Source organism: Arvicola amphibius, chromosome 1 (assembly GCF_903992535.2).
Source record: "Arvicola amphibius chromosome 1, mArvAmp1.2, whole genome shotgun sequence".
Taxonomy (NCBI): Eukaryota; Metazoa; Chordata; class Mammalia; order Rodentia; family Cricetidae; genus Arvicola; species Arvicola amphibius.
This window is the reverse complement of record NC_052047.1, coordinates 120,248,633-120,262,581: the sequence shown is the minus strand read 5'-3', so window position 1 is coordinate 120,262,581 and position 13,949 is coordinate 120,248,633. Positions and strand designations below refer to the sequence as shown.

Here is a 13,949-nt window from a genome sequence, read left to right as displayed (position 1 = left end):
TGTGTTCCTCCACCAATCCCACCTCGGTCCAAGCTATAGGCACCTCAGAAGCCACCTCTATCTCCACAACTCGGGACATTTCTCCAGGACCACCATGGTCCATAAGTTCTCCTCTTCCTCCATGCAGGCCACCAGAGCAGCCTCACCAGGTGAAAACAGAGAGGCACATTATAAAGGTTATTCTCTGCCCCCTACACACACACACACACACACACACACACACACACATATAGCTGAGCATGACCCTTTTTAAGATTCTCAAACACTGGACTTTGATTCAAACAGAAATGAAGCAAAGGTTACACGATATCAGTGGATATAGTGATAAAATTTTTCTGAGCAAATAAAATTCGGGGACTATAAATCAAGACCCTGGCATTAACAGATAAGTTCTTCTAAAGTGAATAAAAATCAGTGGAATTTTTAATGGAAACTAACATCTCAAAATTTCCTTAAAGGTTGAAGACACAAAGCCGGAAGGATTACTTCATGCAAATTATGACAATGGCGATGTGTCCCAGCCTACTGCCAATACTGAATTACCATCATGTCCAGGTACAAGTGACAGAGGTGACACTCTTTGGGCATCTGAGAAAATTACACATTAGGACACCACCCTGGATCACACAGGTTCTTTAGGACTTACACTGGGCATGAAAGCGGGAGCCCTCATGCTGATGCTGAGCTTGCTCCTGGTAGCCACACTGGTGACACCAAGGATCCTCTGCAAAATTATTCTTTTGACAGTTTTAAACATTGGAATGTTCATAAAAAACATCCCAACCAAAAATTTTGTTACACTTAGAGGCCCCCTGGGTTCTCCACAATGATCCTGAATATGCTCAACAGCGTTTCCCATGGTTAAGTCTTAAAACAACCATTTGAAAGGAAAAAAACACTAAACCCACCACCGTTTAACTTGTATTAATGTTTCTTCATAAAAGGTGAAAATGCTAAAGGACACACGAGGAACAATCATAATTTTGTGGCCAAACTTATAGATATGGATTTATAAATTTAAAACATCTTATGGTTTAAAAACTAAATCTGGTCATCATTGCAGCTCTGCAGGTCTACTAGTAGGGCTGATCTCTAAGTTCCTGACTGTGCTTACATTTTTCCATTGATGCAGGTCCTCCAGGTCTACCTCTTCTTCCTTCCAACTGTTCCATCAATAGTCCAGAAGGACCCCAAGGACCACGTCGTGTTCCTCCACCAATCCCACCTCGGTCCAAGCTACGGGCACCTCAGAAGCCACCTCTATCTCCAACAACTCGGGACATTTCTCCAGGACCACCACGGTCCATAACTCTGCCTCTTCCTCCGTGCATGCCAACAGAGCAGCCTCACCAGGTGAAAACAGAGAAGTACATTACAAAGGTTATTCTCTGCCCCCTACACACACACACACACACACACACACACACACACATAAAGCCGAGCAGGTCTCCTTTTAAGATTCTCAAACATTGGACTTTGATTCAAACAGAAATGAAGCAAAGGTTACACGATATCAGTGGATATAGTGATAAAATTTTTCTGAGCAAATAATTATTTGGGGACTATAAATCAAGACACTGACATTAACAGACAAGTTATTCTAAAGTGAGTAAATTCAGTGAATTTTTTAAAGGAAACTAACATCTCAAAATTTCCTTAAAGGTTGAAGACACAAAGCCGGAAGGATTACTTCATGCAAATTATGACAATGGCGATGTGTCCCAGCCTACTGCCAATACTGAATTACCATCATGTCCAGGTACAAGTGACAGAGGTGACACTCTTTGGGCATCTGAGAAAATTACACAATAGGACACCACCCTGGATCACACAGGTTCTTTAGGACTTACACTGGGCATGAAAGCGGGAGCCCTCATGCTGATGCTGAGCTTGCTCCTGGTAGCCACACTGGTGACACCATGGATCCTCTGCAACATTATTCTTTTGACAGTTTTAAACATTTGCAATGTTTATGAAAAAAATCACAACCAAAAATTTTGTTACACTTAGAGGCCCTCTGGGTTCTCCACAATGTTCCTGAATATGCTCAACAGGGGTTCCCACTGTTAAGGTTTAAAAAAAAACATCTTGAAAGGAAAAAAAAAAACTAAACCCACCACCGTTTAACTTGTATTAATGTTTCTTCATAAAAAGTGAAAATGCTAAAGTACACACGAGGAATAATCATAATTTTGTAGCCAAACTTATAGATATGGGTTTATGTATTTAAAACATCTTCTGGTTTAAAAACTAAATCTGGTCATCCTTGCAGCACTGCAGGTCTCCCTAGTAGGCCTGATCTCTAAGTTCCTGACTGTTCTCGCCTTTATCCATTGATGCAGGTCCTCCGGGTCTACTTCTTCTTCCCGCGAACTGTTCCATCAATGGTCCAGAAAGACCCCAAGGACCACGTTGTGTTCCTCCACCAATCCCACCTCGGTCCAAGCTATGGGCACCTCAGAAGCCACCTCTATCTCCAACAACTCGGGACATTTCTCCAGGACCACCACGGTCCATAACTCTGCCTCTTCCTCCGTGCATGCCAACAGAGCAGCCTCACCAGGTGAAAACAGAGAAGTACATTACAAAAGTTATTCTCTGCCCCCTACACACACACACACACACACACACACACACACACACACACACAAAGCTGAGCACGACCCTTTAAAGACTCTCAAACACTGGACTTTGATTCAAACAGAAATGAAGCAAAGGTTACACGATATCAGTGGATATAGTGATAAAATTTTTCTGAGCAAATAAATATTTGGGGACTATAAATCAAGACCCTGGCATTAACAGATAAGTTCTTCTAAAGTGAATAAAAATCAGTGGAATTTTTAATGGAAACTAACATCTCAAAATTTCCTCAAAGGTTGAAGACACAAAGCCGAAGGAATTACTTCCTGCAAATTACGATGATGGCAATGTGTCCCAGCCTACTGCCAATACTGAATTACCATCATGTCCAGGTACAAGTGAAAGAGGTGACACTCTTTGGGCATCTGAGAAAATTACACAATAGGACACCACCCTGGACCTCACAGGTTCTTGAGGACTTACACAGGGCATGAAAGGGGGAGCCCACATGCTGATGCTGAGCTTGCTCCTGGTAGCCACACTGGTGACACCATGGATCCTCTGCAACATTATTCTTTTGACAGTGTTAAACATTTGCAATGTTTATGAAAAAAATCACAACCAAAAATTTTGTTACACTTAGAGGCCCTCTGGGTTCTCCACAATGTTCCTGAATATGCTCAACAGGGGTTCCCACTGTTAAGGTTTAAAAAAAAACATCTTGAAAGGAAAAAAAAAAACTAAACCCACCACCGTTTAACTTGTATTAATGTTTCTTCATAAAAAGTGAAAATGCTAAAGTACACACGAGGAATAATCATAATTTTGTAGCCAAACTTATAGATATGGGTTTATGTATTTAAAACATCTTCTGGTTTAAAAACTAAATCTGGTCATCCTTGCAGCACTGCAGGTCTCCCTAGTAGGCCTGATCTCTAAGTTCCTGACTGTTCTCGCCTTTATCCATTGATGCAGGTCCTCCGGGTCTACTTCTTCTTCCCGCGAACTGTTCCATCAATGGTCCAGAAAGACCCCAAGGACCACGTTGTGTTCCTCCACCAATCCCACCTCGGTCCAAGCTATGGGCACCTCAGAAGCCACCTCTATCTCCAACAACTCGGGACATTTCTCCAGGACCACCACGGTCCATAACTCTGCCTCTTCCTCCGTGCATGCCAACAGAGCAGCCTCACCAGGTGAAAACAGAGAAGTACATTACAAAAGTTATTCTCTGCCCCCTACACACACACAGACACACACACACACACACACACACACCACACACACACATATAGCTGAGCACGACCCTTTTAAAGACTCTCAAACACTGGACTTTGATTCAAACAGAAATGAAGCAAAGGTTACACGATATCAGTGGATATAGTGATAAAATTTTTCTGAGCAAATAAATATTTGGGGACTATAAATCAAGACCCTGGCATTAACAGATAAGTTCTTCTAAAGTGAATAAAAATCACTGAAATTTTTAATGGAAACTAACATCTCTAAATTTCCTTAAAGGTTGAAGACACAAAGCTGGAAGGATTTCTTCCTGCAAGTTATGACGATTGCGTTGTTACCCATCCTACTGCCAACACTCAATTATCATCATATGCAGGTACAAGTGACAGAGATGACACTCTGCAGGGTTCTTAGAAAATACACTTCCCGGCACATCCCTGGATCATACACTTTCTTTAGGACTTATACTGCGCATGCAAGGGGGTGCCCACATGCTGATGCTGAGCCTGCTCCTGGTAGCCACACTGGTGACACCATGGATCCTCTGCAACATTATTTTTTTGACAGTTTATATGTATTTGTAAATTTTTGAAAAGAATCACAACCATGAACTTTCTTACAATTAGGGGCCCTCTTGGTTCTCCACCATGATACTGAATAATCTCACAAAGGGTTCCCAATGTTAACACAACCATTTTTAAAGGAAAAAAACCTCCAACCGCCAACGTTTAACTTGTTAATTTTAATGTTTCTTCATAAAAGGTGAAAATACTAAAGTACACATGAGGAATAATCATAATGTTGTGGCCAACATTATAGATATGGATTTATAAATTTAAAATATTTTCTGGTTTAAAAACTAAATCTGGTCATCAATGCAGCTCTGCAGGACTCTATAGTAGGGCTGATCTCTCAGTTCCTGAAGGTGCTCGCCTTTATTCATTTACGCAGGTCCTCCAGGTCCACCTCTTCTTCCTTCCTCCTGTTCCATCAATGGTTCAGGAGGACCCCCAGTACCCTATCATATTCCTCCACCAAAGCCACCTCTGTCCAACCTATGGGCACCTCCGGAGCATCTTCTCTCTCCACCTCTTCCACCTACGAATATTTCTCTAGGACCATCATGGCCCATAAATCTGCCTCTTCCCCCCTGCATGCCACCAGTTCCTTGGCCACGATCACAACAAGGAGGTAGGAAAGGTGGTGGGAGGAAGCACTCAGCCTTGGGGCGTTACTCCATTTGCATTCTGTTTCCAGGTGATGTTCTGGTTTTCATAGCCCCAATTGGGACCCTCCAATCTCCATCTTGGTGCCGGACATATCTTCCTTCACATGGGGTCCCTTGGGAGCTCCAGAGTTCTCATGGCAGAAGCCTCTTCTGTCTCTTCCAAGGCCCTTCATGTGACCCATGGGCCCTCTGGGATGTCCTGGGCCTCTAGGACCTCCATGGAGTGGTGGTGGCATCCCTCTGCACTCATGAGGTGCCATGCCACTCCTCATCCTATTCATTGGAGACTTCTTTCGGGCAAGAGAAGCTTTAAGTTTGCTTCTTGAAAATCTCTTCCATCAAACCATTCCACAGCAGCCTTGGCAGTTGGCAGATCTTCATAGGACACTGTGGCATCCCCTTTATGCTTTCCTGTCTGCTTATCCAAATAGATGTGGATCATGATATGCCCAGTTCTCTTGTACATCTTGTCAACCCCTCCATGCTTAAAGAAGTCTGCCAGATCATGCAGAGTCACACTGTCATTTAAACTTTGCATATAAATTGATGTGTTGTCAGAATCTTCACCAGGATCTATAGAAATGCCTCGATCAGGACCTGGTCCTTCATCCATGGGTCCACCGGGCTTAATGATGCCACCTTGCTCTCTAGCACCCATTCTACCATGTCCTCCTCCCTGCCCACCTCTGCTCATGCCTCCACGATTAAATCCCCTTCTTCTCCTCTCCCAGTTATCAGGGCCACTCATGCTCTGTTTCTCTCCTGGTACGGAAAATCCTTCAGACTCCTGCCCCCGACACCATGTGGTGTGGTTCTGTCACAGTGAACTCTGCTGCCCGTAGCTGCTGCTGGGTTGGCTATATTGACTTGGAGCCTGGCTGTAGGATCCAGTCTGAGGGCAGTAACTAGTGGGAGGCTGCTGCCCATAGCTGCTTTGTGGACCATAGCGACTCTGCTGTCCATGGTTGCTAGGTTAGCAATAGATGTTCTGCTAAGAGTAACTGCTCTGATCGTAACTAGTTGGCTGTGAAGAGGAGTAGCTGGTAGGAGGATAGGATGGAGGTGTGGGGTAGCTCCCACGTACCTGGGATATCAGAAGTTACTCTGTCCATACCCTAGGCTGGGCTGGTTATAACCCCCTGTGCTAGATTTAGCTTGACTAGTCTCAGCAGGCTCGTTACCATCCTGTGGTCTTGTAGGTGCAGTGCCTGCTGGCTGCTGGCCATAGGCTGGGTGCCATATGCAGAATGAGCTGCACAAGAGGCCTGGGTTGTGGTGACTGGAGCAGTGGTGATGTCATAAGCACCAGTGCCATATCCTTGTACAGGCTGGCTGTATGCATGGGGGCAGTTGGAGTGGTATCACCAGTGGGAGGCTGTCCATAAGAAGTTGCATATGCATTCGGGCTGTAGGTGGCAGTGCTCTGAGCCTGGGTATAGCTGACATCAGTAGGCTGTCCATAGGTTCCATAGCTTTGTTGCCCATATGCCTGGGTGGTCTGTGCATATCCTTGAGTTGGCTGGGCAGTGGAAGCACTGTAGCCCTACTGGGCTGCAGCTTGGCTATAGGTACTGTAATCCATGAACACCATTTTCTCACCTTCCTCCTCATTCTCTCCCCCTCGGCAACATTCTGACCCTGTTCTTGAAACCTGCTTACAAGAGAACACAAGTGTGGTAGCTTCACTACTGATCAGGAATCTGCTCTTGTTCATGCCCCAGGTGATGCTTTCGACCCTCAGAGTGCTAATGAGTATTTCAGTGCTACCAATCCAGCTGAATACACCCACTATGCAACAAATAATCCCTCCAAGTTTCTGCCATTTTGGGAAGCAACCATGGCACTGCTCATGATATCATCCGGAATATGGTTTCTCAAATTCGTGGCAACAGTGATGATGTGGGTATTCAACCTAATTTAACATGTGACATGCATTAAAATTATAAGTTTTACAAGGTAAGTTAAACCATAGCAGTGGTTTAAAATAGATGATGATATATCCACTAGAAATCCAATTCTTTTTGGCACCAATACATATGATAAATAAATTTTGTGCTATCTATAGGACTCTTTAGGCGTTACCTAAAACTAGAAAAAATGCTTATCTTTTCCAATCGTATTGAAAATACATCTAACATGAAACTTGTGTTGTCTGAATGGCTAAACAGAGAAATGTAACTGTTAGATATTAGTTTCTATTTTTCTGTTTCCATACACTGTGACTTATGTGGATAGCATCACTTTGGAAATAAACACCCCCAAAGAAGCAACATGTGAGCATAACACCAATAAAATAAGACTCCACATTGTGACCACTTCTCAAATACAATGACATTCATTGTGACATGACACTACATAAGATTCTACTGGTGATGCCTCTGTTACTGCTCATCCTGATGCTGCCACCAATGATGTTCTTGATACTACTGATAATTCTTGCTTTTCTTTTTAGTTGCTGCTGAATCCTATGAGGAGCTACTGACAAAAATGACAATCCAACATTTCTTGACACAGTATATATATTTCGGCATGTAAGGTTATAATAATTTTTTATTAAAACATGCTATAAAAATATTTTAAACTGTTTCTTGGTATTGTACACACTGTTGACATAATGTCTTGGTGACATGTTTAAGGAGAAATCTTCTATACATGCAGGGTCTACAGATGGGTAGAATCATTGCCAACTTTCCTCATCCAGTAGCTTGCATAGAAGGTTCTAGTACTGTGCAAGCAAGCCAGCACAGATACCACATGACTTCTAAATGTCCTATATCTCAAGTGTATAGTGTGTTCAGAATCGTCCAACAATCTAATCCTCATGTGTAAATAATGACATTGGCAGCAGCCTGTCATGTTTGACAGGAGCCCCGTCTGTCACAGCTCAGAGGGAACTATCTCACAGTATTGGAACCTTTGTTTAGTCAACTTAATCTTTGGGAGGAACATTATCCATGCATGCAGGGCTCCTTCATTCAGTTGTTTTACTTAGGTTTCCAAGGATGCAACTCCATTCATTAGGCTTGGTGGCAAGCCACGGTCCATGTGTAGAGGTCAGAGCATCACTTTCTGGATCATTTTCTTACCTTCTACCATGTAGTTTCCCAACACCAAACTCAACAGCATATGGCTGGCATCAAGCACCTTCACATGCTAAACTATTTAACCAGCCCCTCAAATGGTTTTAAATGACTTCAAATGTAGTATTTTTCCAAAAGGATTTTTTCCTCCGTGCTTAGTTTTGGCTAACCCTTTCCCCACCACCACACTTCTCCCATCCCTGATTAAAACTTTCCACTTGCAAGGTTTTCTTACCCCTTCCATAGTGCATTTCCTCTGCCATCCCACTTCCCTCCATGCCTGTTCTCCTCTATGATCCATTTCATGCTTTGAGTTTTATGAGTACTCGAAATTAAAAACATTTATCTGAAAATTCAAAGCTTGCAACCACATGTAAGATAAATAATTCAATTAAAAATGGGGTACAGAATGACACAGAATTCTCAGATGAATCTCAAATGGCTGTAAGACATTTAAGGAAAGGTTCAACATCCTTAGCCATCAGAGAAATAAAAATCAAAACAACACTAAGATACCATCTTACACCTGTAAGAATGGCTAAGATCAAACACACTAATGATAGATTATGCTGGAGAGGATTTGGAGTTAGGGGAACACTCCTCCATTGATGGTGGGAATGCGAACCTGTGCAACCACTTTGGAAATCAGTATGGTGGTTTATCAGAAAATTGGGTATCAACATACCTCAAGACCCAACAATTCCACTCTTGGGCATATACCCAAAGAATGCTCAACCATACTATAAGGACATTTGTTCCACTATATTCAACACACATAGCTGGGCCACGTTCTTCTCCTTCCAGGTTCTGCTGTCAATGCACCAGCAGCTGTGCTTGGTAAACTCACACCTGGAGCCCTGTATGCTGGTCTTTCACAAAGATCCCTCTGGCATGTGCACAGGGCTCTTTGGGTGTGCCCCCTCAAGATGACCAAGCAGGAGATCAATGCTCTGTGTTACCAGCTCCAGGTATACCTGGTCCATGGCCTGGACAAGTGCAGTTGGGAGATCATTTCCCAGGTGCTCTTCACTGAGACCCACAGGGAGAGACAGGCAGGGAGAGTGTCTTAGGGCTTGGGGATTTTACAAGCATTTGCTTATTTAGGGAGGGAGAGGAATATAAGAAACACTTCTCTGTTTTATTTTTTAATGGAAAGAATGTTAATGGGAAGAAAACTGGGGAAAGGGGCCACTGAAATGGCTCAGCACCTAAGACCATTTTCCATACCAGCCTGATAACCTGAATTCCATCCCTGGAATCCATGATAGAATTAAACCAACTCCCAGATGGTGTCTGTGGTGAGGAGCTGCGGGCAGCCTTGCTTTTCATCCTGCCCGGATCCCACACGGCTAGCTTTACACTCAAAATAACAACACACAAATTGTATTCATTTAAACACTTTCTGGCCCATTAGTTTCATCCTCTTACTCACATCTTGACTATCCCATATCTAATAATCTGTGTAACACCACGAGTGGTGTCTTACTGGGAAAGATTCAGCACGTCTGACATGGTGGCTGGCTTCGTGGCATCTGACTCAGAGAGGAGAGGCATGGAGATTGTCCGAGGCATGTGCCTCACTTCCTTCTTCCTGTCCTCTCTACTCCACCCACCTAAATCCTGCCCTATCAAAAAGACAAGGCAATTTCTTTATTAACCAATGAGAGTGCTCCATCAGGTGTCCTCTGACCTCTCTATATATACCTTGTCTTTCAACACATTCAAACAGAGAGCGAGAGAAGGGGGAGGGAGGGAGGCAGGGAGGGAACAAGGGAGGGAGAGAGGGAGAGAGAAAGAGAGAGAGAAGCCAAGGAGGATCACTACTTATTGGCCTGTTCCCTATGGATTTCTCAGCCTGATTTCTTATGGGAATGAGGACCCTCTGCATAGATTGCTACTACCCACTTGCCTTGCCTACTCTATGAAAGTATTTGGTGATATGGATAATATTTAGAGGTAGCACTTGGGCAGAAGGACTGGTCCTAAGGGAGGAGTTTCAAAGGAGCAAGGATGCATTTGAGCAGAAACTAGACAGAAAAGCTTAACCTCAACACTACCTCACAAAATGAGAAGAATGCAATATGCCAATGGTTGCACCCAGACTTTGTTATCATCTAGCTAAATGCTGGATAGTTTTCCATTGTTACCTATTCAACAGCCATGTACTAGGACAAGCAGTAGACTCATGACAAGATCCACTATTCAGCAACCATACGATATAACCCTCCCACATCAGATGGACAGAATGTCCACACTGGTCATATTCTATACACGTGCAGTACAGGGAACTACTGGAGCACACAGAAGGCTTATGTGTCAGACTTGGGCCAGCACTATAGGCTCTTAGATGGAGAGCAGTGAAGACAAATTAAGTCAGAAAGACAGAGCAGTACCTGCAACCAGCCAGAGGTGAGAAAGCCACATCTGGTAGGAAGCTTCAGAGAAAGGAGTGGATGGGGCAGTTGGTGAGAGGTGAGGATCAATAACTGGACAACTTAATTGATAAGGATGAGTCAGTGGAGGCCAAGAAAACTGATACTTTTCCTAAGGCAAGAGCGAAGCAGTGACTTGGGTTTATGTGCTATTTGAGTTTTGGGCACAGGGTGCTGGCCTTATTGCCACTATCACACTTGCTCTAATTGCTATAAAATGGCTATATTGGCCGCTACCATCTTTCATTATTTCCATTCTATGACCCTGGCCGCAATCTGTTCGTGTTTTCAGGATCTGGAGCTGCAGGGTTGTTATTTTTTAGAGTACTTCCCCTTTATGGTGGGGGTGCTTCTGCAGCATTCCTTGTGAAGACATCATTTGATGTATTCTTTTCAACCTAGAAAAAAGCAAGATCATTTTTTATGTATTTTGGACATTTTTAACTTTGCAATTTTTGTTTCTAAATGGGTAATTCATTATTAACTCAGATTCTATTAGTTCCTTAGTATTATTTCACATATTCTGGATTCCTTTCCTTTTCTTTTTCCCTGGAGAGTTGGTTGTAAAATAGTTCTTCTATGTAGTGTCCTGTCTGGAAGTAATTTCATTGGAGCAATGTATCACCCCTGACTTTACAATCTTTGTGCCTCCTTTACTATGGCGATAACGCAGCCTTAGGGGAAGGCTTAGAAGAAGTCACCCCACTTAAAATTGGGCTCACACATCATTCATTGGGGTGAGTGAGGAGTGAGTGCCTGAACCGGGCAGCTGCCCAGAGAGGGACCACCGACATTCCCCAACTCTCCCCTCCACCCGCACACTTCCTGCTCTTCCTGTAGGGGTTATTCTCCCCGGATACTGCCTCTCTCTTCCTGTCCCTTCCCAGCTTGCACCCAGAACCCCCTACCCCGCCTCATCCTCCCGTCTTTGGGGCCACAAAATCCCACAGCTCAGCCTGTTTGGGCGCCGGGGTCCTGGAATTGAGTGCACCCAGGCCGGTGGGAGGTCCCCTCCTTCATTAGCCTGCCTCCAGCAAGTCAGGCCCTTTGGCATCGAGCTGCTTGCCCTGCAAGGAGACCTGACAGTCTGCCAGAGGATCCATCATTCATTGGGGTGAGTGAATTGAATTCATTGGGAGGAATTGAACTTCTAAAAGAAGACCCAAAGGGGATTATTCAGAGGAAGAAATGGGCAGGCGCCAATGCAAGAATTCCTCCAACAATTTGAAAAACAACATGAGGGCCAGCCGGATATGGAAAATCTATGTAAACGAACAGAGACTACAGAAACAAGCATAACCAACAGAATACAAGAGATAGAAGAAAGAATCTCAGATTCTGAAGATACCATAGAGAAAATAAACGCACTGATCAAAGAAAACAGCAAATCCAACAAATTCTCATCACAAAACATTCAGGAAATCTGGGACACAATAAAAAGACCAAACCTAAGAATAATAGGTGTAGAAGAAGGAGAAGAAATACAGCTCAATGGTCCAGAAAATATATTTAATAAAATTATGGAAGAAAACTTCCCAAACCTAAAGAAAGATATTCCTATTAAGGTTCAAGAAGCTTACAGAACACCAAGTAGACTGGATCAAAAAAAAAAATCCCCTCGCCATATTATAATCAAAACACAAAACATACAGAATAAAGAAAGAATATTAAGAGCTGCAAAGGAAAAAGGTCAAGTAACATATAAAGGTAAACCTATCAGACTAACACCTGACTTCTCTATGGAAACCATGAAAGCCAGAAGGTCCTGGATAGATGTTTTGCAGAAACTAAGAGACCATGGATGCAAGCCCAGATTACTATACCCAGCCAAGCTTTCATTCACTATAAATGGAGAAAACAAAATATTCCAGGATAAAAACAAATTTAAACAATACATAGCCACAAATCCAGCCTTACAGAAAGTAATAGAAGGAAATTCACAAACAAAGGAGTCCAGCATTGCCCAAAATAACTCAGACATCTAGCAACCCTTCACCAGCACATCGCAAAGAAAGGAAACACACAATCTCTACTACCAAATAAAAAATGACAACCGGAGTTAACATCCACTGGTCATTAATATCACTTAATATCAATGGACTCAATTCACCTATAAAAAGGCACAGGCTAAGAGACTGGATACGAAAACAGGATCCAACATTTTGCTGTTTACAAGAAACACACCTCAACCACAAAGACAGACACCTACTCAGAGTAAAGGGTTGGGAAAAGGTTTATCAAGCAAATGGCCCTAAGAAACAAGTGGGTGTGGCCATACTAATTTCCAACAAAGTTGACTTCAAACTAAAATCAATCAGAAGAGATGGAAAGGGACACTTTATACTCATAACAGGAAAAATCCATCAGAATGAAGTCTCAATCCTGAATATCTATGCCCCTAATATAGAAATTAATTCTTTTGGCAAAATCCCAAAGAAGGTTAAGCCACCAAGTTTCCAGTTCAATAAATCATTCACGATTTTCAGGTAAAAGTATGTTAGGGATCCAGCCCAATAGTGCTGCCCTGAGTCCAATGCAGGGAAAAGTCCTGTGTGACTATTGATGCCCACCATCTGTCACCCTCCATTTTTCTTTTAAACAACCAGAACTGAGGAAAAGGGGCATGGCCATCCTCGATATACTATCAATCAACACTATCATGTCTAGAATAACCTAAGAGATATGTTTCTGGGTATGCCTATGGGGGATTATCTTGATTGTGTTAACTGATGTGGGGAACCAATCTAATTGTGGGCAGGTCCATTTCCTGGGCAGAAGGCCCTGAATATATAAAATGGAAGAAGGGGGTCACCCACCAGCTACTCTGCATTTGTAGCTCTCTATTTCTTGACTAGGCTTTGGTGTAAGCAACTTTCTCAAGTTCCTGACACTATGACTTCCTACCAGGATAGTCTATTGTCTAGAAATGGGAGCTAAATAAAACCTTACTTCCTTAAAAAAATTGGTAGAGCATACTGTTCATCAAATTACGCTGAAATGAGCTTTCAAGATGAAAGAATGTGACGGCTACTGATTTGGAATCTTTGAGCCTAGGAGTCATTGAAATCACAGCTGAGTAATGTTGGCCACATCATTGTGAAATCAAAACTAATAACGACAACTTCAAACCAGTGGTTCTCCGCCTGCAGGTCATGAACTCTTTGCAGGATCCAGTGATCCTTTCACAAGGCTCACCTAAGAACATCATAAAACACAGATATTTACATAACAAATCACAATAGTATCAAAATTACAATTATAATATGGTTGGGCATCACCACAGCATGGAGAACTGTATTAAAATGTCACAGCATTAGGAAAGCTGAGCACCATGGCTTTAAATCAAATGCCAAGAATTGGCAGAGCTTCTATCACCAACAAAGC

The 13,949-nt window shown here is 42.9% G+C and overlaps 1 protein-coding gene and 1 pseudogene across 1 annotated transcript; one reads left to right on the top strand and one right to left on the bottom strand.

Annotated features, from left to right (window-relative positions):
* The first annotated feature begins 94 nt into the window (after window positions 1-94).
* LOC121676939 (extensin-like) lies at window positions 95-4,239 on the top strand. Its single transcript, XM_042053995.1, has 7 exons — window positions 95-149; window positions 1,133-1,380; window positions 1,663-1,774; window positions 2,343-2,563; window positions 2,879-2,990; window positions 3,559-3,779; window positions 4,105-4,239. Exons 1-7 carry the CDS (start codon window positions 95-97, stop codon window positions 4,237-4,239), a joined length of 1,104 nt encoding a protein of 367 aa, XP_041909929.1.
* On the bottom strand, window positions 1,452-6,644 carry LOC119822732 (annotated as a pseudogene).
* Between the last annotated feature and the right edge of the window lie 7,305 nt (window positions 6,645-13,949).

What these genes read in the sequence shown, in the direction of transcription:
- LOC121676939 (XM_042053995.1), top strand. Translation starts at nt 95, where the DNA reads ATGGTCCATAAGTTCTCCTCTTCCTCCATGCAGGCCACCAGAGCAGCC. An exon ending in CACCAGAGCAGCCTCACCAG is followed by an intron (nt 150 to 1,132) that starts GTGAAAACAGAG and finishes CCATTGATGCAG; the next exon opens with GTCCTCCAGGTCTACCTCTT. An exon ending in TCCAGGTACAAGTGACAGAG is followed by an intron (nt 1,775 to 2,342) that starts GTGACACTCTTT and finishes CCATTGATGCAG; the next exon opens with GTCCTCCGGGTCTACTTCTT.